This window comes from Alosa sapidissima, chromosome 23 (genome assembly GCF_018492685.1).
Source record: "Alosa sapidissima isolate fAloSap1 chromosome 23, fAloSap1.pri, whole genome shotgun sequence".
Classification (NCBI taxonomy): domain Eukaryota; kingdom Metazoa; phylum Chordata; class Actinopteri; order Clupeiformes; family Clupeidae; genus Alosa; species Alosa sapidissima.
This window is the reverse complement of record NC_055979.1, coordinates 26,213,169-26,240,789: the sequence shown is the minus strand read 5'-3', so window position 1 is coordinate 26,240,789 and position 27,621 is coordinate 26,213,169. Positions and strand designations below refer to the sequence as shown.

Genomic DNA, 27,621 nt, shown 5'->3' with positions numbered 1-27,621 from the left:
AATACAAACTTCAGATCCACTATGAAATCCATAAAGAGATGCTCCGCACATATAACTCTGAAATATGCAAAGCAAGACAGTCTTTCTTTTCTAACATTATCAATAGAAGTTCAAATAACACTCGTATTCTATTTTCAACTGTTGATAAGTTAACAAATCCCCCCTCACAATTAGCGCCTGAACTTCTCTCAACTAATAAATGCAATGAGTTTTCATCTTTTTTTAAAGGTAAAATTGACAAAATCAGACTCAACATATCTGCTCAATTACAAATTCAACAACCTGAACTTCCAGCAACAAACAGAGGGAAACTAAACTTGATGTCAGAGTTCAGCTTGATAGACTACGAAACACTTGAAAAAACGGTACAGAATCTCAGCTCTTCCACATGTGTCTTAGACACTCTGCCTACCAATTTCTTCAAAACTGTTTTTCACCTCATAGCGGCGGATGTCCTTCAAATTGTAAATGTATCACTGCTGTCTGGCACCTTTCCTAAGTCACTGAAAACAGCTGTTGTAAAGCCACTTCTCAAGAAGAATAACCTGGATGCCTCCATGCTAAACAATTACAGGCCCATATCCAATCTACCTTTTATTGGTAAAATTATTAAAAAAGTAGTCTTTAATCAATTAACCACCTTCCTAACATCAAATGGGTATTTTGATTACTTTCAGTCTGGTTTTCGGGCAAATCACAGCACTGAAACAGCTCTCATTAAAGTTTCCAATGACATACGCCTCAACACAGATTCAGGTAAAACATCAGTCCTAGTGCTACTGGACCTTAGTGCAGCATTTGACACTGTTGATCACAATATTTTACTACACAGACTAGAACACTGGGTTGGATCTGCCATCGGAAACTGTACCTCAACACCAACGTCCTTGACCTGTGGTGTTCCCCAGGGGTCAATCTTGGGGCCACTATTATTCAACCTCTATATGCTCCCACTTGGACAAATTATTCAAAATAATTTGATTTCTTATCATAGCTATGCAGATGACACACAAATTTATTTAGCTCTATCACCAAACGACTATCACCTGGATGTCTCAAAATTTTCTTCAGCTGAACAAAGAAAAAACTGAAGTAATTATATTTGGTAAAAATGAGGAAAGACTTAGGGTTGCCACTCTCCTTGACACAAAAGGGTTGAAGGCAAAGGATACTGTTAAAAATCTTGGTGTATTAATTGACAGTGATCTAAATTTCAACAGCCACATGAAAGCGATAACTAAATCAGCTTTTTACCACCTCAAAAATATTGCCAAACTCAGAGGGCTGATGTCAAAACATGACTTAGAAAAACTCATTCATGCATTTATCTCCAGCAGGGTTGATTACTGCAATGGACTGTTCACAGGCCTTCCTAAAAAGACTATTAAACAGCTTCAGGTGATACAAAATGCAGCAGCTAGGACTCTAACAAAAACTAAAAGAACTGACCACATTACTCCAATTCTTAAGTCCTTGCACTGGCTTCCAGTAAGTCACAGAATTGACTTTAAAGCACTATTGCTTGTTTATAAATCAGTAAATGGAGCAGGACCTAAATACTTGTCAGACATGCTTCAGCAGTACACACCTTCTCGTCCTCTCAGGTCCCAGGTGAAAAACCTACTAGTAAAACCTACAGTTAGAACTAAACATGGTGAAGCAGCTTTTAGCTGCTATGCGGCTCAGCTGTGGAACCAACTTTCGGATGACATTAAAAAGGCCCCAACTGTAGCCAGTTTTAAATCTAGACTTAAGACCAAACTGTTCTCAGATGCTTTCTGCTAACTGTGCCGAGTTACAAATTCTGAATCTGCCTTGATAATTATTCTACTTTGTCTTTTATTACTTTTTTTACTACTTTTGCCTCTGTTTTTGCTTACTAATTATACTTTATTTTTAAATGATTTTACCTTGTGTTTTATGTTTTCTTTTTCTTTTTACCTTTTAACTATTCTTTGACTATATTGCCCTTCTATGCTTTTATTTGTTATTATTGTTTGGTTTTGTTTATGTAAAGCACATTGAATGACCTCTGTGTATGAAATGTGCTATATAAATAAACTTGACTTGAACAGAGCTCACTCACCATCACTAATAACAGCACCACTAATAACAGGTTATTTACATTATTTGTTGTAGCAGTAGTAGGCAGCTACATTTTCGACACATCAGGGACACACACACACAAACATTTTATCTAGCCCATCCTATTATGAACAAAAACATAAAAGCAACATATAAGAAGCTCAACAATTTTACTGAGCTACAGTTAATGCAGGAAATCATACACTATGTATTCCACATGACTTATAGCACATATGAAAACTCACACTGATACAGAAATAAACCTGTGCAAAATATTTAAGAGAAATAATGTTTTTTCTTTTGTGAGAAATTTGTTGACATGTACTATGTGCTGTTGAAAAAACAAAATTGCAATTAATTTCTTTAGTGTAATGACATACTATGAGGATGTGATGCTATAAAAGATGTGTGATCTTTGCTGGTATGGGTCTTTAACTCTGAAGAACAAAAAATGTCTCCATCATATAGTTAACGAATGTAGCAAGATTGCTAAGGATACGTCTACACGAAACCAACGGCTGTATATTTTCTTACCGCGTTCACACCTTTAACGATACCGGTAAAACAAAAAACATCTGTCTACACACAGGCTTAAAGGGCTGTAGTGCATATGCCAGGCCAGTCAGTGGCGCCATGACGGCACAGCAGAGGCTTCACATTTAATTCGCGTAGAAGACAAAACATTGCTAAAGCAGTTGCAGTTGCATGAAATAAGGAGACTACAGACAATTCGGTTTTCAATTCAACTGTTAAACTAAGTTAATTTTCAAGGTATGTGTCTGCCATGTGGAATTTGAAATGCTTTTACGTTTTGCAAGTCTGGTATACAGCATGTTACACTGGAGAAAACAGGCATAGGTTGTAGTAAGCTAATGTTTAACTAAGTTAAAGGAACCATATGTAAGATAGTGGCAAAAACTGGTACTGCAATCACTTTCAAATTACTGTAGTGCGGTGTATCCCCTCCCCCTCCCCTGACTCAAGGTTGCCAACCCGGATGCCAAAACACTACTGACTTTTTGATTACTAGATAGGTGGAGGGTGGCTCGTCAGGCCAAAACACAACATGACAAAACACATCAACATCAGTTGAGGGCTGCAACTTCACTTTTTAAATGACAATATCATGGCCGGACTACTGTTATCAGTGATATAAGTATTTGAAATGAACATGATTTCTTAATGTCTAGTGACTCATCAGGGCCATTTTATGATGAATTGAAATACATTTCTTACATACGGTTCCTTTAAGCTAACGGTATGCTTCTAACTTAGCCACAAAACACTGATACCGTGTGCACATAAATCATGACGGAAAAGAAAAACATTTTAATATGGCAAACAAATGGTTTGGTTTGTTCTGACAAGCAGAGTGTCAGGTCAAGTGCGGTGGCTGAGTTGAGGGGTGGGGCTATGTAGTCATTAAAATTGCCGGCTTTGCTGTCTACACAGCAAAAGTTAACCGGCGGTTTAAAACAAAATCCCACTTCGGAACCCGGTTTCAAAAATAGTTAATATTCCTTCACTCCATAAGAACAGAGCACAAAAAAAGCCTGGTCGATCCCAGTCAGTCCTTGTTTTCAGAGTTCACATTGCTTCTGTTTGTTGTCCAAGAAATGTAAGACAAATAGATACAAGAACTCTTATATACCCACTGTCACCAGCTTTTTAAACACTCTCACTTGAGTGTTTTTTTGTGAGCGGGAGAGAGAGAGTTGGGGTGGGATCCGGAAAGGACCACGGGGCGGGAATCGAACCCGGGTCGCCGGCGTACGGTGCAGGTGCCCCAGCCAGTCGCGCCACGGCCGGGGCCCACTTTTTTTATATAGTTTACTTATGTTTTTATGTTGCATTCATGTCCACTGTTTTGGTGAGCCCTCATGTTGTATTCATGTCTATTTATGAATATGCGCTCTCAGCCTGCTGCATAATAAATTACCCCTTGGGCATAATAAAGACGCCTTGAACCTTGCTATTAAGCTTGACTATAAATATATATAAATATATATATATATAAACTTTTTTTAAATATCTCTAAACTACCTGAACATACAAACCACAAAAGGCACCTGGTCATGTAATACAGTCCCACAATAAAAAAGCTATTTTGTTAGATTAGATAAGATTCAAACATTCCTAATCGGCTTGAGGAATTTCACTTCCGACTTGCGACCGTTTAAAGGTTTACTGAAGTGCAATTGTTTTTATGCTATCTTACTTGCCAACTTCTCATTCAAACTTCACAATGTGACCATATTGCCATCAGTTTTAAAAGAAAAAGAAAAATAGAGATGATTGAAATAGAGCCTTTTTGAGTGGCTAATTTAAAATGCCACTACCTGGCTTTTACAACCTCGGGGTTCAAAACTACACTAGACAAATGTGCAGATTTGCTACAAAATAGAAATTCCGGTTCAAAACACGTTTAGCACTTTTCCATAAAAAGACAACAGATTTATACCTCAACAAATGGACTACAAATATAAACCTATGAAGATGAGGATCATCAGAGTGCATCATTATAATTCTCTTGAAATGATTAGGATGGAACATTTTTCTACCGCTGATCTAATTTCAACTGTTCATCTGTTAACCCAGAAGTCCTTATCAGGATTAATTTAAAATGACTATGTGAACGCTCCTACACACAAGTAATTCAGGGTTCCCATCCATTTTCACTGACAAATTTCAAAACCTTTCCACTACCTTACTAGGTTTTCCATGACTGTGGGAACCCCATTTATTCAACTCTGCTGACACTTCCTGAGTCTCAACTGTTTTTTATTTTTATCATATACATAAATCAAGCCATTGTATACATTACATTTAGTGACATACCTGACACTTTTATCCAAAGCAACTTACAAAAAAGGGAACTATCAAGGTACTGAGAAGGACATAGCACTACTCAAAAGAATCAGGTGACATGCATAATCCCTTAAAAAATGCCCCACACAAACCTGTTATGTTAGAGTGCATGTACAATGGTTAGCGGTGTGTGTGGTTGCTGGTGCTACTCACCTCCCTAGCTCCTCTCCTAGTCTCTCTGACCCATCCTCGGGAAGGACACGGTACATGTCACCCTCCTCTAGTCTCCTCTTGTAGCCGACAGAAAATATGGGATTCAGCCACCTGGTGAGCAAGATTAGAGAGACACAAGTAAGGTGAACAGCATACAGATCTCGATTACACAGTTGTTTTGAAATAGTATTTCCTCTTTCTCTGTCTTGCAATTTAAAAGATAGTTTACCATGCTAACATGAGAAAAGAATATGGTCAAAATAAAGAGGATGTTCCCCGTAATCACAGGACCATTACACAGTTATGCAAACTATTTGAAGACAGCACGGAACATTTTCTCATTATGTAGTACTTGATGGTATGAAAAAAGAAAATGTCAGATTTTTTTTTTTTTAACCATGTAGGCCCATTTCAGACTAACCTTACAGCTTGACATACAGAAAATTATTGATACTGAACCATACAGTACGCCTGTCACCTGAAACTAAATAAGTAAAACATGTCTGTATGTGGACTGCTCAATTGCACTTTAAATACCACATCAGAGCAAGCTGCTTTTGTGTTGCATGTGATCTGGCTGTGTATGTTACACGTGGCATGTGTATGTTACATATGGTTTATGTTTATTTAAAAGACATTTATTGTTATTATGTCTTTAGCACTGACAGAAACAGCATTTCGGTTTTCATGTATGCAAATATACATAAAGAATTTACAAATATTTAATATGAATCTGACTATACTTGTTCCAGATTTTAAAAGATGTGGCCAGTTGAAAACATAAGCCAATTAAAGCCAGTATGTTGATATAATGGTACACTAGTGTGAACTGGGCCCATAGCCATTTGCAATTCCTCTTGAGATATTCTCCAGACTTAAAATATAGCCTTCCATTATTCACAAACACAAAACATTACAGGGGGGAAAAACAATTAACTAACTGCCACAAATCAGGAGCTTACTCAAGGTGAGAAACTGAGGGATATCGTGTGCGAAAGTAAACGCTGCTAGGAGGCTAATGGCCAACCCAACAGCCCAAATCATCTAATCAAGTTACCTATTCATCTCTATCTTGTTCATTGTTTAGGTTAAAGTGTAACAGCGAGTTACGTTCATTTCCAACAGAGACGCGTTAACCATAAGCCAATACATAGACTAACAGATGATGACAGTCTCTCGTTATGGTTAAAGTTGTGTAGCCAGACGCTAGAGAAAACAAAAATCGAGGAAGTGATTAGCCACCCCTAGAACACAAAAAATGTTTGTTACGGCACAAAGAAATGGACTCATTTTTACGTTTTTCGACTAGGCTATGATGCTAGCCTAAAACAAGACAGATAACTTACCAGAAAAATATCTTGGATATAACATTAGCTTTTGCAGATGGATTGTTCTTCGGATCTTTACTTCGTGGCTCCATAGTGTTTGTGGACGTCCTAAGATCCTCGCTAATGCAAACCACCACGCCGTTTCCCCTCAGGTAAGTGGGCTACTTCCCACAGCTCATGCGGATATGTTGTGCACAGTTGTGTAATTTCGCCGCACGCACATGTTGGTCAGGCAAGTGGTTCGTTCGGAAGTTACTTCTCCTCAGCTGATGAAGTTGGAAAAGAGTTTTAGGTGCTCTTTGGCACCGCCCATTACTCCTCTGATTGGACTTTGCCGCAATTCTCGTGAATTCAATTGGTTGACACCCTTTAGTCTTAAAACAACAGGAAATTAACGCGTTTGTTTTTGTGTTTGCTTTAAATAGAGATAGATCACTGATTCTGTCCTGTCCTGTCCTGTGATTTTGGCACTGTGGTGCTCTGATAAACTACCTCCAACTCAACATTGACAAGACAAAAGAACTGATCACTCATGCATCAAAATCACCCCCTGGACTCACTCACATCACCATCCATGGCCAACCAGTTGCACAGGTCAGGACTTTCAAATAATATCTTGGTCTCACCATTGACAATAAGCTTAACTTCAATGAACATGTAACCATCACACAGAAACGTGCACAACAGAGGCTGTATGCCACACGCAAACTAAGATCCCTGTATGTTGCCCCCCATCTCCTGCTAGGCTACTCTAAGCATCATCCAACCCCTTCTATTGCTCCCCCGTTTCTTCACCATACTAAATGTCACCAGCAAGAACAAACTCATTAAAATCTCACACTTAGCATCCAAGATAATACAGCTTCCCACCCCCAGCCTCACTGATGCAAATGACACAGCCACCACACGCCTTGCACGCACCATAAGCAGCCCTGACCATCCCCTGAACCGGTTCTTCACCCTACTCCCATCTGGCCGCAGATACAGAGCTCTGGACTGGAAAAAAGCACACAAAAGTTTTGTACCCTCAGCTATCACTGCACTAAACAAACTCCTGTGGCAATCATCCATCCCCCCTATTCTTTTGTGTTTTATGTTGTCTGCACTGTCCACCGTTTTGCTTGTATGGTGTTGAGGAGGGAGGGAACTGGGGGGGGGGTGTTATGTTATATGTGATATGTGATATGTATGAGGCTGTGTATATCCTGCATGGAATGAAATGATGTGTGTGATGTGTATTCTTATAGGACAATAAAGACTCTGTACTCTATATTCTGATCTATAAAGAACAGTGTTCTTTATAGATAGATAGATAGATAGATAGATAGATAAATAGATACTTTATTCATCCCGATGGCATCTACAACCATAACACAGCACACATATCTCACATAGGCCTACATAAAAATCACAGAAATGTAAAAATATATATGTATACTTTAAGAACAATATGTAACAGGGAATAAGTTATAAGGTGTAGATGTTATGACCACAGTCCAGATTGTGTAGAAGGGCTAATATAGTCAGGTGGACAGCAGGTGAAGTGATGGTAGGGGCTGAGAGAGACAGGCTCATGCTGAACAGTCCATTTATCCCCTCCCCTTTTGTGTGTCATTGAAAAGTTGGATGGTCCTGTGGACAAAGGACCTCCTCAACCTGTCTGTTGAGCATGACAGTGACAGAAGTCTGCCACTGAACATGCTCCTCTGTTTATTCGATGTTTGTTTGATCGTCAGCATCCTACTCATGGTCTGTTTTTTCTGCTGTTGTTGTATGTATAATCATTAAATATACATCATTTAATAATTAATAAATGATAATCATTAATATTACTGTAGAAAACAAGATAAATGGGAATAAGAGAATCATTGAAAAGCTGCTTACTACCAGGGTAATCGTTTGTCTTGACATTATTCACATAAAAAAGTAAGTGTGTGTGTGTGTGTGTGTGTGTGTGTGTGACAAGTATTTCTTATCTTATTTTATGTTACAAGAAACTATTGAGTTGTGCAAGCTGTTACATTTTGATAGCTCCTAAACTCAAACATATTTACGCTCAAACTAGATGTAATTTATGTGCTCTCCTGCAATCGGCTTCTGGCCTATATTCATTTTTTACATCCATTAAAGCCAGAACTTATTCATGCCCATGACACATTTTTATTTTAATTGTAAATATTATATATTTCATCATATTACTTCAGTATAAATCTGATATTTACAGCTCTGGAAAAGATGCACATTTTTCTGATTTCATCCTGTTGCTGAGTGACCTTTGAATGAGTTGACGGTCAAATTTGCAGTGGTCTCTTAATTTTGAATATGTCCGTCAATGCATTTTAATGTCACTCAGCAACTGTAGGATGACATCAGAATAATGTGCAGTGGTGGTCTTTTAATCTTTTTCTGCAGTATATTCTGATATATCAAATGATATAGTTTAACTATTTTTTTGTGATTGTTTAGGATTTATTTTTTTTAACTCAACTTTCTCTTCTGATTATGGCATAATAAATATGAGCAATCACAATTTTTAGTTTTGTCATGTGTATAGCCACTTAGCTCAAGATACCACACCACACCGATTATGCCCTGTGTCTCTGTGGAAGTGCTTTCAGTTGCATAGAAAAGCCTATATAAATAACAGAAAAATACTCACCACATTTCATGTTACAGAAAAAAAACTGTGGGGCTTTTCCTTAAAATGCCATTTTTAGTCTTAAGTCACAACTTACAAAAAACTGTAATCTAAGTTATCTTTCAATCTGTGTAAGGCTTTTAGTATTGATTAATACCTCTAAACAAGTAGGTATTAAGCAACATTTTCCAATCAGCCAAGCATTGCAGTCAGCAATCTGATTCGCACTTGATGAATGCAGCTGACCTTGGAAAAAACTGTGTATTTGCAAAACTGCATGATCAACTGCCACTTAGGCCTATTTGTTGCTGATAAATACGGTGTCTTGTGATGGATCTTCTCGTAAACCTAATGCATTTTTTTCATGTAAACAACATGTCCTGAAGGACACTGTTGTCATGACAGCATGGTAGGCTACCAGCCGTGACTATGTGGAGCGCTCATTAAAGTCTCCTGACAATGACTCATCTGAGAAACCTCTTCTACTGACAGTGATACTGTCATAACCATGTATTTCAGTCCACTATTTATTAAGCCACTTTTAAACATGAAATATAAAAAAATTAATAAAATTCTGAATTTAGTTGAAAAGGCACGCATCTCAACTTCTTTCTGCTGTGTTTTCATGTTTTAACTTAAAGGAGAATTCCGGTGTGATATTGACCTAAAGTGTATTGAAACATGATACCGAGTGTGAACGTATGTCTCATAGCCCATCTCGACTTGTCCCCTGCACTCCAAAATCTGGCGCTAGTTAGCCGATGCTACCAACAACTTTTTCAGTAGTGGTGCTTCGGCATCGGGCTAGCCATGCAAATAAATCACTGTTTTACACCCATTTACGAGGCTCAATGTATCTCCACACTTCATTGGTAGACTTCCGAGGGCCCTGACATTTAAAACGAGACATTGAGAACTTTGAAAAAGCACTGGTAGTTTACTTACAAGACGATTTATACAGACAGTATCTTCACGAAGTTTAACGTTTGCAGCCATCAAATTCCAAAAATAATTCAGTGGAAATGCATGGATTCCAGTTTCTTCCAGTAGCAGCAACTGGAATCCATGCATTTCCACTGAATTATTTTTGGAATCTGATCCCTTATCATACCTGTTCATTCTTACTCATTGCTCGACTTATCGTGACTAAATTCAAGATGGCTGCAAACGTTAAACTTCGTGAAGATACTGTCTGTATAAATCGTCTTGTAAGTAAACTACCAGTGCTTTTTCAAAGTTCTCAATGTCTCGTTTTAAATGTCAGGGCCCTCGGAAGTCTACCAATGAAGTGTGGAGATACATTGAGCCTCGTAAATGGGTGTAAAACAGTGATTTATTTGCATGGCTAGCCCGATGCCGAAGCACCACTATTGAAAAAGATGTTGGTAGCATCGGCTAACTAGCGCCAGATTTTGGAGTGCAGGGGACAAGCCGAGATGGGCTATGAGACATACGTTCACACTCGGTATCATGTTTTGATACACTTTAGGTCAATATCACACCGGAATTCTCCTTTAAGTTCGTTTGTAAATTGAAGTTGTATCTCTTGAATTAATTGAAAACAGCATTTTTACACTAGTATTTTTCAGCAATGTTCTCCTTGAAAATTTTGTTTTTTTCATCCAGGTTAACATAAATGGCTTTTCTTCCCGCAGAGTAAACAACCAAACGGTACATAAATATTTAGGCTCTTAGTGGTTACAACGATTTCCAACAGACTCAATTTACCACTGAGTTGCAGTATAATGTACAATGAGCTCTTGCATGTAAATATTTTGTCCTGATGTTCTCCCAGACTGTAAAAAATAGTGTTCTCCATACATGGAGAACTGTTGTAGGAGAGGTTGGTCGGTTAAACCAGTTTGTCTTCGGTGCTCTGTCTGGACATCACTACAGACGTACTGCCACATTTCCGACGTGGCAAAAATTAATTAATTAATTAATTAATTAATTAATTATTAATTGTAAACAACATGTCCAGAAGGACAGATCAAATCATCTGAGTCACAAAAGACAAACACAATATGCTTCAGTTAATGACACAAAAAACCCTTTCATGAATACACCCATAAAAAAACATTCCCAGCACTGATGGAAAAATAAGTGAACTCTGGTTAAAAACTGATTGTCAAGTCAAGTCAAGTTTATTTATATAGCGCATTTCATACACAGAGGTCATTCAATGTGCTTTACATATAGGATTAGGAGGAATTTTAATCTTATCATCCTCACAGAACTGTTCCAGTTCAGGACATCTGGTGTAAAACCCTCTCTTGAGAATATTCCTCTTTTGGTTAAGGCCTGGGCTCTACTTGGGAAACTCCAAACTTTCTATTCTGTGTAGATTTGCTTCTATGAATCATTGTTCAACTTGTCTTATCATCAGCTGGAAGACAGCCAGCATTCTTAGCCACTGCACAGCTTAGACCTACAGTAGTAGGCTACTGTGCAAAAGTTTTAGGCACCCATTAGATTTGTTGCTTTAGCAATGTTATGATGACCATATATGTTGATTTCTCATTGTCTTTATTAGAATTCAACCAGAAGATGGAATATAAAAAAACAAAAAACAAAAACGTTATGCCTGGTTCAGGTTCTAATCTTCGGCACCCATTTTATTGGTTGTTTTTGTAGTGTGCAAAGTGTTTTGCAGTGTTTTGCAAGGGGGAAGCTGATGCCGGTTGATAATGGTTCTGGTTCTAACACATTGCATCAGAAGTGGGAAGAAGATGATGACACTTTGAAAGATCGAAGAACTCATTGAAAAGCTACAGGAAGAGTTCATTGCTCACCCAAAGTGGAAAAAGCATGGAAAAAGCAAAGAGCTTTAGAGACAATTCTGACACTGTGTTCCCACCTATACAACACCTATACAAGTCACCAGCGATGTGTTTCAGGTGGCTCGTCCACTTTGTGCCAAAATGCTCTTGACACGGCAACGTCAGTTTTAGGTGAGCCACGGCCATGGCAGCAGCTGATCTCGACACCCCCATCGTAGCAACAGTACTGTATGCCGTCTACCACAGAGTTAGCAAAGAGCTACATATCCTACTTGTCTCTGTGTGTGTAACCAAGTCCGACACCAGGGGTTACACCAGTTAGCCTATAGTCTAGGCCTATAGGTAAAAAGGATCTGTTAACTGATCAAACCCATTTCCAGTGAATCATGCTAGGCAAACAGTGTCAGACTGGTTATTGCAAACACAGAGAAAAGAAAGATATGTAGCCTCTTATCTAATAAGCAAATTTCTCAAGACGTTGGCGTGTTCCTTTAATGATGGCAAGCTGCCCAGTCCCTGAGAGCGTAAATCAGCCCTGAATCATGCGATGCCATTTAGGAGAGTGGTGTTTACTCCACAGAGGACACCCTGCCTGTTCAGTGTTTCACATGTGGTGGACTCCATTAACATGTTTACCTACAACTCCTCCTTGATGTGTTTAGCTGTTACTCCAGGGATATTTGGGGATCTTTAATTTAGGGATTTTATTTGGCTTGATCATCTTGGTTAGGTATCCACTTCTAAGGAGACTAATCCATAGGCCTAGAAAATCAAATGTATAGACAATTTGCTGATGTAGGCTGATGAATATTTAATATTTGTAACATTACTTTGTAGCCTTTTCCAGTTTTATAGCAGATCAACTAATCTTTGTTGCTGGTCTTCTGAAATCTCTCTCTTGCCAGCCATGGTTCACATCAGAGGATGCTTCTCATCAACAGCAAACTGAGAAGTCTTTTATGTTAAAGCAGCTCAAACCCACACGTCCAAACTCATAATTGATTGAAGTTGTGGAATTCTGGGGTATTCTGTCTGTATTCTGATGTGTTCCTACAGTATGTTACTCCTGTGTGTAGTATATAATAGGCTCCATGGATACCATTGTACACAGCAAGGTCATGCTGCCATGCTGCTCGGAGACGTCTCCGAGGCCTCAGCCATAGCATGAGCCAAGTGAGATAGCGCTGCCTTGTTGTTTTGGGCCAGGGTCAGTGTTTTTCCAATCTGGTTGTGCCCGGTTTTGTGCAATAATTTGGGGGCAGCCATAGCCTACTGGTTAGCGCTTCGGACTTGTAACCGGAGGGTTGCCGGTTCAAACCCCGACCAGTAGGCACGGCTGAAGTGCCCTTGAGCAAGGCACCTAACCCCTCACTGCTCCCCGAGCGCCGCTGTTGTTGCAGGCACCGGGACCGGGATTAGTGTGTGCTTCACCTCACTGTGTGCTGAGTGTGTTTCACTAATTCACAGATTGGGATAAATGCAGTGACCAAATTTCCCTCACGGGAAATATATATATATATATATACTTATATATATATATATATTTGGTACCTGGCATGATTTGCATTTGTAAGGTTTTAGTATAACAGGCTTTCTCTCAGGATTTGAATCTGAGACGGATCGAGGAACTGACTCGGGGAGCTTCTTCTGTCAGGACGCTCAGTATTCCGCTTCCACATCACTTCTGACCCACAGTAGCTTTTCTTGAAGCCACTGGCATTGGGGTTCACTTACTTTTCCAACCAACATTGTTGAAATGTTTGAATTATGTATTCAATATGAACAAGAAAATGCAATAACTGTGCTATGAGTGAAAACAGATTTTGTTTTGTTGTTGTTTGTTCAGTATTGCAATTCAGATGAAGATCCCCATCAGACAGACCACATCTTAAAGGGACCAGGCAACGTTTTTGTGTTAATTACTTATCTTCGTAAGCCGGTATATGGTTAAATGAGTCAGGGCGAATGAAGACTCTCTCGCCCGCCCCTACTGCCTGTAGGAAGAATATGAGTGGAGGGGTTTACAAGAAAAGGAGGCAGAACCAAAAGTGAAAGTACACATAGAACCAAAACAAACACATACTCTGCCCGGCAACAGATTACACATAGGACCTGGTCACATGTATTCTGCCTAGTAACACACATTTTTTAATGTTTAGATGAGAAGGGTTTTCCACCAATATCTCAAGTCCCAAAACGTTCTGATTGGCTAAAAAGGGCCTGGTGACGTTCCTGAGGATAGGAACGCCTCCCAGGCCCCTGAGAGCATAAAAGAAAGAGCTCAGGCACACTCAGATCAGATCTCATCGGGGTAGCAGCTGCCACTCATCACTCTATTGCCTGACGGTCCAGTCCTGACGCTGTTTGGATTGTATTATCACTGCAATACGGTGAATAAAGGATCAACAGTCTTCAGCTTCTCTCGTCTTGGTGTTCTCCTTCGGGTCTTTGACATCAGAGTGCTAGTTGGATTGGAGGTTCGGGAAAGTGGATAGTTTTTCCACAACACAAGTTCAGTGTATCGTACCCGCCGACCGAAGCAGGATCAGTTTTCATCCTGCATCCACAGCACAGAGGCAGACTAACGAAATTCTAGAGATTGTTGCAAACGTGTGTATAATGGCAGAGCCGGCGAAGAAGCAGCGAAAAGCAGGTAGACGCCCGATAGAAATATTGTTTAATTTTGCGATTGAGATATCCACGCACTGGTGCCCCCTCTGTGACGTTCGCCCCCCGGTTTCAGAGCTATTCTAAATGCAAAAATGCATAGAGGGAGTTATAACAAAACCGTGACTGTTAAACTATAAGCTATATAAGGTAGGCCCTATGCTAGGCTTATTCATGGGCGGATTATGAACTTTTGGGCCCCTGGGCCAGATGTATTAAGGGCCCCCTACTTATTGTTGTATATGTGGAAGGGGGGGTTTGGGGGTCCTCATCCTTGAAATCACATCCTTGATGTGATTTCCTGTATTCTGGTGCATTTTGGGGATGGACAATACTAAATTCAATAAGATTCATAGCCTGCATTCTGGCTTGTTGATATTGAGGCAATGATTCCATACAAAGGCTTGGGCTTCAGGGCCCCCTGACCCCTTGGGCCCCTGGGCCTGGGCCCTGTAGGCCCGTGCAGTAATCCATCCCTGGGCCTATTACACAACATATATTGTCACTAGGCTATGCTGGCGACCCAAATAAAATCTCCCTTGGGAACCAACAGTATCAAGCGGACTTAAGCTGCCACCTCTTGGCGAAAAGTTAATAGTTTTGCATATCAGTAGTATTTCACGCAGCTGCGTGAACCACGGAAAGTGGACACTTCTAAATGGGACCCACTGTACAGTAGCTGAAGGTCTGTGGCTAAAGCAGCCATAATGAAGAAAGTGTTATCATTGTTTGGATACTTCACACACACGTGGTTTTTAATTGCATAGACTACAACTACCAAGCTGGAATCAAAGCACATCGACTCCCCTCTCACACCCTAAACACGCACTTCGAACAAACAAAAAGCGTCTCAGTCTCACGGTAGGCTAGGGTTAGGGTTAGGGTTAGGCAAAACTAGGCAAAACTGTATCGGACCGGTGTAGCGTTGGTACTAAATCGTCCATCGCAAAGAATGATTTTTGTAGCACGTGCAACAAATATGTGTAGGTACAGCCCTGTCCTGGATACATCTCTCAACGTGCGCTCTAAAACATTTGGTTTAAATGGAGATGTAGATCATCACGTGTGCGTTAATAAATCTATATTGCGGCGAGTTGACACAAATTATTCACTTTGACGAATTTATGTTTCAGTCCTAGTTACTTTACTTTGAGCCTTGCTCTTCCTTACTTGAATTAGCCTAGCCTACCTTTGAAAATAGAGGAAGTAGCCTAGTGGGTGTTTGGGAATGAACGTTGACTCCGATGCTTTTTGAGACTTTGAGCAGAAATGTCCCAGTCCGGTGTTTAGGATGCATCATAGACAGGTTATCTTTCAGGTAGCCTATATTTTTCATAAGAAAACCATCACGTTAGTGAACGTGTTGTGGCTAACTCACTTAGCTCCTGCTAGTCGCCTAGGTTATGGTCATAAGAGAATGGAATGACAGTCGAAAGATAGAATTAGTGCTGTTATCAGTTTGCTTGGTAGCCTATAACCGCATTTATGGTTTTCTACAAATACATAATCAAATTGGCCTCCATCACTCAACCAATGCTAACGGTAACATTATTTTACCTACCTCCTAGGCTATAACTTACAAGATTAACATAGCCTACCTGCAGTAAAAACCAAGCATGTCCGATAAACATTCTCAGATTTATTTCGGCTTCAAGAAGAAATGGGAATTACATTTAATGTGGAAATCATCCTACCGTTATTAGACGTTCTCTGCAGTAAACTACAGTGTTGTCCTTGTCTTTCCAATCCACTTTAAATTAACTTCCAACAAAATTACGTCTCACTGCAACGATGCGCCATCTGGTGGGCAAACGACTACTAACGCCAATACTGGAAATGCAGTCAAATGATGATGAATATTTGGTTTTCCTTTAATCCTGCTGAATTTGTAATTATGTATCGGCTGTTCTAATTGCCGATACCGATAGTATGTGCGTGCCTGTGTGTGTGTGTGCGTGTGTATATGTGTGCACCACCATCTACAGGCCAATGAGTGTACAGTCACTAAATGTACACATAACTTAATTTTTTTAGACCCCCCCATGAATGAAATTCTACAAAACTTGGCATACCCCCAGAGAATGTCAGGTTAATCATACACATAAAATTTGGTGCAGTTCTGAACATCTTAACTGAAGAGAGGGGCGATTAAAGCAGAATGATATTGCATTTTCAGTTTTTACCGGGGGGGTGCAAAACACAAATGAGTGATTATGGGCTAGGTTGATGTGGGCCCTTGAGACCAACATACCATAAAAATTTCTTCGGGGACCAAACGAAATTTTTCCGTAAAAGTCTAGTAGGGCTACATACCCACCAAATTTCATGTGCCCCGGTGTTTCGGTGTCCCGGGTATCGTTGACCAAAATTTCAGGAAGTAGATGACGAAAAAAAAAAAAAAAAGAATTAAAAAAACTTTGACAATCCCTATATGACTGCTTCACTTCGCCGGTCATAATAATTCGTTCTAAAGCAGTTTTTCCCAAACTTTTTTTCTGGGGACCCACTTTTTAAAAATGACAGACCATCGCGACCCATTTCACTTCAGATCTAACATGCAACCACCAATATTGTTTTAGGCCACAGGTTCTCAAACTTTTATATGCCCCCCCTAACCATTCTACACTGCCATATGTAGCCTATACGTAATAGCGTCTGGCCTACTACCACTACTATTACAGGGATTGGTGATGCACTGACTCAGTTTCCCACAACTCTCAATTACACATTAAACAATGTTAAATATTGTCAAAGCTATAAAATTCTCGCTCAGTTTTGTACAAACACACAACTTCAGGTTTTCCTCATCCTGCTTTGAACACAGTTGTGTGTTTGAGCACCATCAGCGTGGAAAGTTACCTAAAAGATAATGTTTTAATGCGCACCTTAGATTGTGAGCCGCGCACCAAGCACTGAAAAGCTTTCACCTGCTAGCATACATTACCCTCGTGGACTGAGCACGAGCATTTAGAACAGTGTGTCGAACCCCTTCTGAACAATCCATGATGCTCTGGTTCCCCTTAGTGGCCAGACCCAAAGTTTTAGCCTGTCCGGGCAGGGGTGCCACAGAGAACCCTCCATCTGAGACAATAAGTCCTTCCTCAAGGGTAGAGGACTCGGTGGTCCCATTGTTAACTTTTGCAACAAGTGAAACCATGGCATGCTCGGCCACCTGGGAGCTATCAAAAGCACCCTGTGGCCTGTTTCCTGGACACGACTCAACACTGCCCAGATCAGTGGTATCGGAGGGAAGGCATAAAGCAGGAGGTTCGGCCACTCGTGGGCCAGAGCATCCCTGCCTAGAGACTCTAATTGTTCCCCATAGCACAGGGGAGAGTGTGTGGTCTGTTTCGAGGCGAACAGGTCCACTGCTGCTGCACCGTAAGTGTTCCAGATCATTTTCACCAACCCGCTGGCCTCGGGGCCCCCCGGGACAGAGTGTCTGCCACGGTGTTGAGGCGGCCGGGAAGGTGTCTCGCACGCAGAGAGAGAAATCGTGTCTCCGCCCAAGTCAGAAGTGCCAGTGTCAGCTGAAGGGAGGGGAGGGACCTTGTGCCGCCCTGATGATTTATATGAAACACCACTGAGATGTTGTCGGTCCGGACCAATACATGCTTTCCCACCAGAACATGCTCGAAATGTTTCAGAGTCAGGAAGACTGCCTGTAATTCCAGAAAGTTGACATGGCATCGTTTCATGTGAGGACCCCACTGACCGCTCACTCCTCGATGCTGCCACACGGCGCCCCAGCCCATGAGGGGTCCGTCGTGATTACCTCCCTGCGTGCAGGAGGTGGGCCCATAGTCACTCCGGACAGCAGGAAGTCCTCCCGACGCCAGCGGATTAGACATGAGCTGCAACTTTCTGTCACTCGTACCAAGGTCTGCTTGTTGTGCATGCAGACAGGCGTAGCGCAATCAGCCACCGTTGAAAAGGTTGTAAGTGCAGTAGTCCCAGCTGAATGACTGCGGTTGCTGCTGTGAGCAGTCCTGCCAGTCTCAGTAGTTGAAGGTAAGGTATCCTGCATCCTGTGCGGATTCTTGTAAGGGCATGTTGAATTGAATCCAGTCTGGTTCTGGTGAGAGTGGCCCGCATTGTCCTGGAATCCAGGTGCATGCCCACAAAATTCACCAATTGGGAAGGAACGAGGCAACTTTTCTCCCAATTGACCCTGAGGCCTAGGGCTGTGACATGGCGTAAAAGGCGATGGCTCGAATCACATCTGCTGTGCGCAACATGCGGAACGGCAAGCGCTTGAGGAACATGTTCAAGCGTCTCAAATCCAGGATGGGTCTGAACCCCCCATCCTTTTTTGGAGTAGAATCCTTCCACATGAACCTGAGGGTCTACTTCCTCTAAATCTATTGCGATGAACCTGAGGGTCTACTTCCTCTAAATCTATTGTGATGAACCATGCACCTGGTTCTATGGCTCGAATCACATCTGCTGTGCGCAACATGCGGAACGGCAAGCGCTTGAGGAACATGTTCAAGCGTCTCAAATCCAGGATGGGTCTGAACCCCCCATCCTTTTTTGGAGTAGAATCCTTCCACATGAACCTGAGGGTCTACTTCCTCTAAATCTATTGCGATGAACCATGCACCTGGTTCTATGGCTCGAATCACATCTGCTGTTCGCAACATGCGGAACGGCAAGCGCTTGAGGAACATGTTCAAGCGTCTCAAATCCAGGATGGGTCTGAACCCCCCATCCTTTTTTGGAACCAGAAAATAATGGGAGTAGAATCCTTCCACATGAACCTGAGGGTCTACTTCCTCTATCGCACCCTTCTGCAACAGCTGCTGAACTTCCGCAGTAAGGGCAAGAACTTGAAGAGGGTCCTTCACTATGGTGGGACGAACATGAACACACGGTGTAGGTCGGCGGCGAAACTGCAGGCGGTAGCCCTTCTCGAGAGTCTCGAGAAGCCAACTGTTTGTTGTTATTGCCCTCCAGCGTTGCAGCTGAAGTGTTGAAAAACAAACCACCACCGACCTTGAGCAGTCAGTAGCGTCTACCTATGGATTCATTGGCCTTGGGGGGGGGCGCCGAAAAGGCGGCTGCCTTGCAGGCGGTGGTTGTGGTTGTGTGCCCATAGCCGCACGGGGTGGCGGCGGGGCGGACCTGCGGAGTTGGCCTTAGGGGTGCCGGCCAAGATTGTGCATTGGTGCACGCCGCTTAGTAGGCATCTGGTGGGGTGCTGATATGGCTACCTGTGGCTCCTTGAAGGGCGGCCAGCACTGAACATGTTGCGAACGCGACTCGGTCACTCGCGTCCTCCTTTCCAATGCCTCCTGCGCAGCTGGCCCAAACAGGTGGCCAGGCAACAGCGGTAACTGGCGCAAGTTGTTCTGACACACTTCTGGCAGGGGTGACTGTGCTAGCCAGACCTGTCGTCTCGCATGGACAAGGAGACCCAGAGCTCACCCGCATTCACTGGCCATTGCACCAAGTGCCTGTAGAGAGACATCAAGCAGACCAGACGTAGTAACGTCTGGAGTGGCTGTGTCCAAAGTAGAATGTAAGGCCAGGAGCAAATGCCCCATTGAGTTGCCCACATGTCCAAGTCTTGCAACCGTGTTGTAGGTTTTAACCAGCATGCCATCAGTGCGCCTGCATTCCTTGTTGGGGCATCGCACATCCTGGCATAGGGCTTCATCGGGCGACACGATGAGAGAGGCTACACAGGGCTCCAATGCCGGCATTGATCCAAGACCGATGGTATCTGGCGCGCTCATGGCCGCCAACGTGCGAGCGGCACGATCAGGCCGAAAATTCAAAGCAGACTGAAATGCTGAAGACACAACTTCAGTGAAGTCTTTGCAGTGAGGCACGTGCACGTCCTTTGGCCCTGGCACTGAGTGGCACAGGAGGTTGGTAGGGCCCACTGGGGCCTGAGGCAAGTCCAGTTTCAACCTGGCAAGCGCCATTTTGATGTTGTCACGGATTGACGTACAGAAGATGTGTCACTTTCATACTCACTGCCACTCGCTGAGTGCAATGAGGACCGCTGTGATGGTGTTAGAGGTGTGTCAGTGGGTGGCTGACCATTGGGATCAATAAAGAGAGATTCTGAGGCTGCCACCGACATAACATCCACTACTTGTGGCTGCCGGTGAAAGGAATCATTAAGCAATGGGAGAGTGTGGGCACTATGCTGTGCTACACCGCCAGTCTGATCGGTGTGGTCTTCAGTGGCTTTGATGACACGATAGGAGTGCCTGCAATTTCAGAACAGTAGTAGCAAGGTCATCCATTCGCTTTTCTAACTTAGCAGATGAAGATCTGCACTTGGATGTCGATTGTTCCAGGTCTTCAGAATGTTTACGTTTGACACCATGCATATTGCCTGCAGCTTTAAGCGAAATCTCCGATGCCTTTGGATAGGCAATCGACAACCGGATTTGCCGTTGTTCAAGGGGCATCATGCTACTCTCAGGGCAGGGGTTAGATAGCGCCTCCATAAGATGCTCCATGCCCAAACAGGATGGACAGCGGTCATAGACCTTGAATTTCCCCTGGGGATCAATAAAGTATCTATCTACCTCCATGTCACGGAGGTTCAACGCTGACACGGCGGGTAATCAAGAGTCGAGCTAACGTTAATTCACAATATCCACTGTAGCTAGGCGGGGCTAGCAACGAATAGCAGATGTAAATAGCTGCGAGCTATTATCTACACCAACAAAGGAACCCTGGAAACCAAGGGTGTTCGTTGGAATAGAAGTAATTGTTGGCTTGCCCGATAATGTAGCTTACTCACCTTCGTAGCAGCTAGCACTGGTCGTAAGTTAGCTACTACTGTCAACAAACGAAGTGACCCTGGACACCAAGGGTATTCGTTGGGAATAGCAGTGAAATACCAAGCGAGGGAACTCTGGATACCAATAGGTACTCGCTGGCAGAAATAGTGTACTTACCAGAGAAGAGTTCAGTAACTGCTATATCCACAAGCCGGTAACGTTAACGTCTCCGACCAGATCCTGGAAGCCGAAGGTAGGCTATCGGTCGGGAGACGCAAAGATTCCGAATCCGATTGTGTTGATAAACAACAGCTAATGGGGGAGCATGTACTACTCAACCCAAGTTCAAGTAAAAAAAACAGTTCTCAGCCAGGCTAGAATGAAAAAGAGAAAGATCATGACGAATCTGTAGGCTTATATATTGTAGCGTCATGATGTCACCAGATGACAACCAATCAATAAGTTCTCGTAGCCAATGCGCGAGCGCATGATATCTTCCACTATGTTTTCATCGCCTCTGGCGGTCTGTAATTATGAAATAGAACTGATAGCTTTCCTGGTTAAATGGTATAAGCTAGGCCTATTACACAACACAAATTGTGCTGGCGACCCAAATAAAATCTCCTACGGCCCACCCGTGGGTCGCGACCCAGTCTTTGGGAACCAATGTTCTAAAGAGCACATCCCAATAGGAAGCTCAACCTAGCAGTGGTGTATGTCCAAATCACTAGCCTTTGACTACTATCACCTAATGAAAAATTCTAAACAGGAATTTTAAACTAGGCTACAACATGTCAAGAATCAAGAAACTCCAAGGCACTCTCTATTGAAAAAGTTAAAAAGCCTTTATTATCATGGCTTGGTCAAGTTAACCTTCTAAAAAACTCCATGGCGTTTCGGCTACATGCCTTCTTCTGGGAGTTAAGCAGATATCAAACAAGAACAGTTTCTTATGAACTAGCAGTCCACCAATCAAAAGCCTCCATCTGGCAACTAAGGTGTTGAGGTTACAAGTGCTAGTACACAAAAGAGACAGTAGGTGTCATCATTTCCACTTCTTAACAAATAAATTTCGTATATACACAAAATGAATTCATGAAAAGAACATACACAAAAAAAAGGGTGACAGGTAAAAGTTAAAATAACATATAATGTATGAATTTCCAACAAACTATAAGAATACAGTTTAGGCTACAACATGTCTTGGGGGCTCTAATTTTCAACACCAAAGCTCCATTACCAGAAATGAATGTGTTCCAACATGACTAATGACTAAAACTGCGCCAGTCTCTACCACAGTCTATCACATGTGAGGCAACCTCTCCTCAGGGATGGATTACTGCACGGGCCTACTGGGCCCAGGCACAGGGGCCCAAGGGGTCAGGGGGCCCTGAAGCCCAAGCCTTTGCATAGAATCATTGCCTCAATATCAACAAATCAGGATGTAGGCTATGAATCTGATTGAATTTAGTATTGGCCATCCCCAAAATGCACCAGAATACAGGAAATCACATCAAACTAATTAAAAAAACATTTCCAAAAAAAAAAACATTTCCAACCCCCCCTCCCACATATACAACAATAAATGGGGGGCCCTTAATACATCTGGGCCCAGGGGCCTGAAAGTTCATAATCCGCCCATGTCTCTCCTGTGAATTTTGACCAATAGGTGGAGCTCTCATCTAACTTTAATGGCATAATTTACCTCCACCTTGGCCTCTTTTCTCTGCACATCTTCTTCTCCGCTAGCGAGACTCTTCACTTCTCCATGACGTCCCGCTCTCTAACTCGCCAGATCGTCTTGATAAGACTCATCGCCCCCGAGCGTCATTCATAATCCCTGCAGAGTGATGTGGTCAGTCTGTGTGTGTGGGTGTATATGTGTGATAGAGCAATGAGTTGATGGCTATTCAGTGTGGAATAAAAGACCATTGGTCAGCCAAGAGTGCTGCCAGGGGCTCTCCCCCCCCCTCCTGCAGATAAGGCACAGCAGCTCCATATCCTGTGCAACAGTGCCACTCTTTTGCTATAACTTAACTAAGTCAGGTGAAGTCAGCACACTGAGAATATTTACCAACGTTTGAGCCTGAACAAAATGAGTAATATGATGACCGAGATCATGGCCTTTCTGTTGACTATATCTGGATGGGTACTCACAGCCTCTACTGTTGCTACAGACTACTGGAAAGTTTCCTCCGTGGATGGGACGGTCATCACAACTGCAACGTTCTGGTCAAATCTGTGGAAGACATGCGTGACTGACTCAACAGGGGTCTCCAACTGCAAAGACTTCCCTTCCATGCTTGCATTAGACGGTCTGTTAATTTATTTTTTATTTATTATGGCTGCCACTGAATGTCTACAGTAGATTTGCAATTGAGTGTGAATTTATAGTTTGCAGTATTTTAGCAAGCAGATTCCAGATCATTATATTTCTTTTTATGGGCTAATGATGAATCAAAACAACAAATAGTCTTTATTTTACTGAATAATCAGAGTAGGAAGGAAAAACCTGAACAACTCAATAAATAAATAATTTGATTGTTTCCACAGTGACATAACAGTATCTTTTGAGAAACATATTTAGACACATGCTCCAGTTTAGATAATGAAATATTGACTTTGATAAGACTAAACTTTTTAGGCTATTTAGTGTCAGGCAATATTCACAGACTTCAATTGGTACACTATAATTTAATGTACACCATTCTATTACTTTAAAATATTGCATGAAAATAAATGCACAATTTTACATATATTGGCAATTAAAAAGGCCTTGAAAAGCAAACGTTTTGGAAGTACACAGAGGTAAAATATGAGAATGTTGTATTCATTATTGTAAATTGAAAGCTCACTGAAAAGAAATCATCCATATAAACCAGTACATATTTCTCATGAAGACTGTTGCTTGTATTGTTTATTTGTTTGTTTATTTTTTACATGAAGTTGTGTAAACAGTATGGAGCATGTGGCATTGAGTAATAGGCCTGATGATTAATCTCCTTCATATGTGACTGCTACGGAGGGACATGTGTATTCTATGTCCTCATTATCCCATGTCTTGGAGAAATTAATGTAGGCCTATCCTGAAGCTATACTCACCTTTGAAATGAATTACATGAGTGTCCTTAAACTTTGAAACCTTAAAACTGAACAAGCTTTTTTGTCTTTTCTGTCTTTCTCTCTCTGATTACTGCAGGATACATACAGGTGTGTCGTGGTTTGATGATAGCTGCCGTGTGTTTGGGTTTCTTTGGGGCTACTCTGGCCTTGGTGGGGATGAAATGCACCAAGATCGGAGGATCTGAAACAACAAAGGCCCGGATAGCCAGTGTGGCCGGCTTCAATTTCATCCTGAATGGTGGTATTTGTAAATTGGCTTTGAATGATTGTAGGAGTCTGTGAACCCTTCACTTAACTCATCCCAAGTTTATTAAAGGATGTGAAAAGTAACATTAGATTTTACATCTGATAACCTTCTTCTGGGCAGGTCTTTGTTCCTTGACTGCATGCTCTCTCTACGCACACAGGATAACATCTGAATTTTTTGATCCCTTGTTTGTCGCCCAAAAGTTAGTATTTTTCTATAATAACATCAACCCAACACACAAAATAAACCTCACTGTGCTCACAATGGTGTTAACATTTGTCTCAATCCCACCAGATTCGAGCTGGGTGCTGCATTGTTCATTGGCTGGGGGGGGTCTGTTCTCTGCATATTAGGAGGCCTAATCTTCTGCCTGTCTCTAACAGAGGGCCTCAGTCTGAGGTAAGTCACTCAGACACTGATTTCTGCAGTCTGACGCATGTTCCAACTCTATGCCAAACTGAATAGCTCTTGTGCAATATATCATACAAGGTCCACTGTAAGAATGCTATACTATTATTGTTATTGTTGCTGCTGCTGTTGCTCTCTACTGCTTTAATAGTAATGATGATGATTTAATATCGATCCTTTTTATTTCAACTTATGCTGCATCATTACATTTGAGAATCATGACCACTATGACCAGTTAGTAATTAATTGATAATTAATTCTACACTAATGATTGTAGCATATAAAGCAAGTAAACAGTTCCTTCCTGAATCTAGTATATGCAAATATAAATATATTTTCCATATTTTCATGTCAAATATCCACATAGGCCTATTTGTTTTAGTTGGTAAGAACACTGATGCACATTCTTCTTCTCTCCCAGACACGCTGAGCGCTCCTACAACAGAGATGCCTCCTTCATCTCCATACACCAAAGGCACAACCCCTCCACCAACCTCCAAAAGGACCCCCAGGACCAGGGTGGCACATCCAGACAGTTTGGGAGAAACGCCTACGTTTGATGGCTGCCTAGTATACACAGCCATACTGCTATAGCAGGCTGAGAGCTATTCCTGCAACGTCTGCTTTGGAGTTCTCCTGTTTCACAAATGAGTACAGAACAATTGAGCCTCTCCATTGTCCGAAGTCAGAGATGAGAGAGAACAAATGCTATCTTGCTATCATAGGGGTGCTGCAACGCTGCATGCTGGACTGACACCATTTCAGCTTTTATAAGAAAGGATTCAGCAACATGCTGTCCGTGATAGTGTGATTCATGATAGACTTTGTGATATTTGGAGGTGAAATATAGCATGTATCAGTTTCAGTCCCATCAATACACTAGGAACACAATAGTCTATCTGATATTAAAGTGATTTTCATTGAAAATAAAAAAAAGTTGTATAAGTTTGGCAGCAAAAACAACAAACTTAACCACATTGATCTCAATAAAAATGTCAAGTTTTTGCCTGAAATTGCACTGTGCCATAGCACCAGGTCTTGTGAAGTTGTGTGCAAAAGTAGATCAATATAGAATGAAAATATTAGTGCTTTAGATCATTATTTGCCAAGGTATGCTCATGTGTTTTGTAAAATGCCTATGGAAACTCCCCATAAGACTTTTTGTTATCCAAAATGCATACTGACAATCAAATGCCTACTGCACATTAACATGAAGTGATTCTGTAGCAAGCCGAATAAACATGTTGCCAATGACAATTCAGTTAATGTGTGAACAAATATCTGTCCACAAGCTGACTAAATGAGCATCAGTAGGCCTAGGATAATAATACAGATTCTGTAGCCTAAGTCTTACTCCTTATAATGAAATTCATGTTTTTGTTTTCATAAATGTTTGCTGAAATCTACCTTAATGTAGGCTATGACCTAAGATCTGAGATGAGAACTGATTTGGAAGCTCTAATCAGTGAAGGGGTTTTAAACAAGTGTCCAAGTCCACGCACCCTGAGTGAAAGACGGGAGGAAAGATCTATAGCCTAGGCTATTTACCCAGGGAAACTGATGACAGATGTGTAGCCACATCACCCCCAATGTATGTTTAAAATCTCGTGCTGCAGCCAATCCATTGCCTAGGCTACTCGAAAACTGACTCGGAAATTACTGAAGTCCCAAGAGCAGCCGTCCATCTCCACCTGGTGATAAGTGGAAACCCAATACGCATTTCCGTTTCACTCCCTCCGGCTGATCACTTACGGCGCTGAAACATTCCCTCACAACACTTCCGTAAACAAGTATTGTGTGCCCCGCCGTTGCTGTTCAAGGAGAATTTGATAACAATCTAGCCTCTTCCCAATATATATATTTTTCTTTCGTTTCAGCGCTACCCGATAAATAAGTTAGGCTGGCCGCCAGATGGCGATGTTGCTACAAACTAGCTGGGATTGAGGTCTGTCATTCAATTTTAGAGGCCTTGTTTTGCCATGATGCCATGGTTTCTGCTTTTTTTCTCTTTTTTGTTTATGGGAGGCCTACCAGTTTATTAAAACCAGGTATCAGCAAAGATGATATGTTTTGTTAAAATGAGATTACTAGCTGTGTCCCCTTGTGTGTTAATCTCCTAATGACCAGTCCTATTGTTTATCAAAGAGATTGCAGATAATGCATTATCTTGGGAGAATTTTGCCTTGTCTGTAGTTGTTTAGGCCTTGATAGCCTTTACCGGTGGTAAAAATGTAATTTCTTCTGAAGTGAGTTTGTAAAAACCTTTAGGCCTAGCTTATTATTATTATTACGACTACTTAAGCCTCTGCACTTACTTACCCATCGTATTGGCCTTCTGATGTTATTAGTTGACGTGCTGCCCTCCAACACACTGAGATGCTTCTTTGTAGCATCAAAGTCCACCTTGCTGTGATTAATGAAAGTTGTGACACAGACTTCCCCTCTTTCTGCACTCCCTCAGATCAGGTCAGATCAATAAGGGGAGTCTTTCATCACATTAGACCCTCATTTGTTTTCATTAATAACACTGACATGGATTTATTTCTAATAATGTTAGAGGAAAACTAAGAGTAGAAGATAA

General features: G+C 41.7%; 2 protein-coding genes across 3 annotated transcripts in view; one reads left to right on the top strand and one right to left on the bottom strand.

Moving 5' to 3' along the window:
- The window catches only part of abcc4 (ATP-binding cassette, sub-family C (CFTR/MRP), member 4), a 54,918-nt gene extending 48,198 nt beyond the window's left edge, over positions 1-6,720 (bottom strand). For both annotated transcript variants that reach the window (XR_006026744.1, XM_042080328.1), the window contains exons 1-2: positions 6,453-6,720; positions 5,107-5,217 (exon numbers count right to left, since the gene is read on the bottom strand). Coding sequence is in view for 1 of the 2 variants with exons in the window: in XM_042080328.1 (XP_041936262.1) it covers positions 5,107-5,217; positions 6,453-6,526 (185 nt within the window). In the remaining variant the exon portion in view is untranslated. The remainder of the gene's footprint in view (positions 1-5,106; positions 5,218-6,452) is intronic.
- Positions 6,721-23,145: 16,425 nt separating this feature from the next.
- Positions 23,146-26,085, top strand: cldn10a (claudin 10a). The gene is made up of 5 exons (XM_042080375.1): positions 23,146-23,577; positions 24,462-24,623; positions 24,753-24,834; positions 24,927-25,031; positions 25,462-26,085. Exons 1-5 carry the CDS (start codon positions 23,358-23,360, stop codon positions 25,598-25,600), a joined length of 708 nt encoding a protein of 235 aa, XP_041936309.1. The 5' UTR covers positions 23,146-23,357; the 3' UTR covers positions 25,601-26,085.
- Positions 26,086-27,621: the final 1,536 nt, after the last annotated feature.

Excerpts from the sequence above, each read along its gene's own strand:
- cldn10a (XM_042080375.1), top strand. The coding sequence starts at position 23,358 with ATGAGTAATATGATGACCGAGATCATGGCCTTTCTGTTGACTATATCT. Across the intron at positions 24,624-24,752 it reads CTTCAATTTCATCCTGAATG|GTCTTTGTTCCTTGACTGCA; the intron begins GTGGTATTTGTA and ends TCTTCTGGGCAG. Across the intron at positions 25,032-25,461 it reads ACAGAGGGCCTCAGTCTGAG|ACACGCTGAGCGCTCCTACA; the intron begins GTAAGTCACTCA and ends CTTCTCTCCCAG.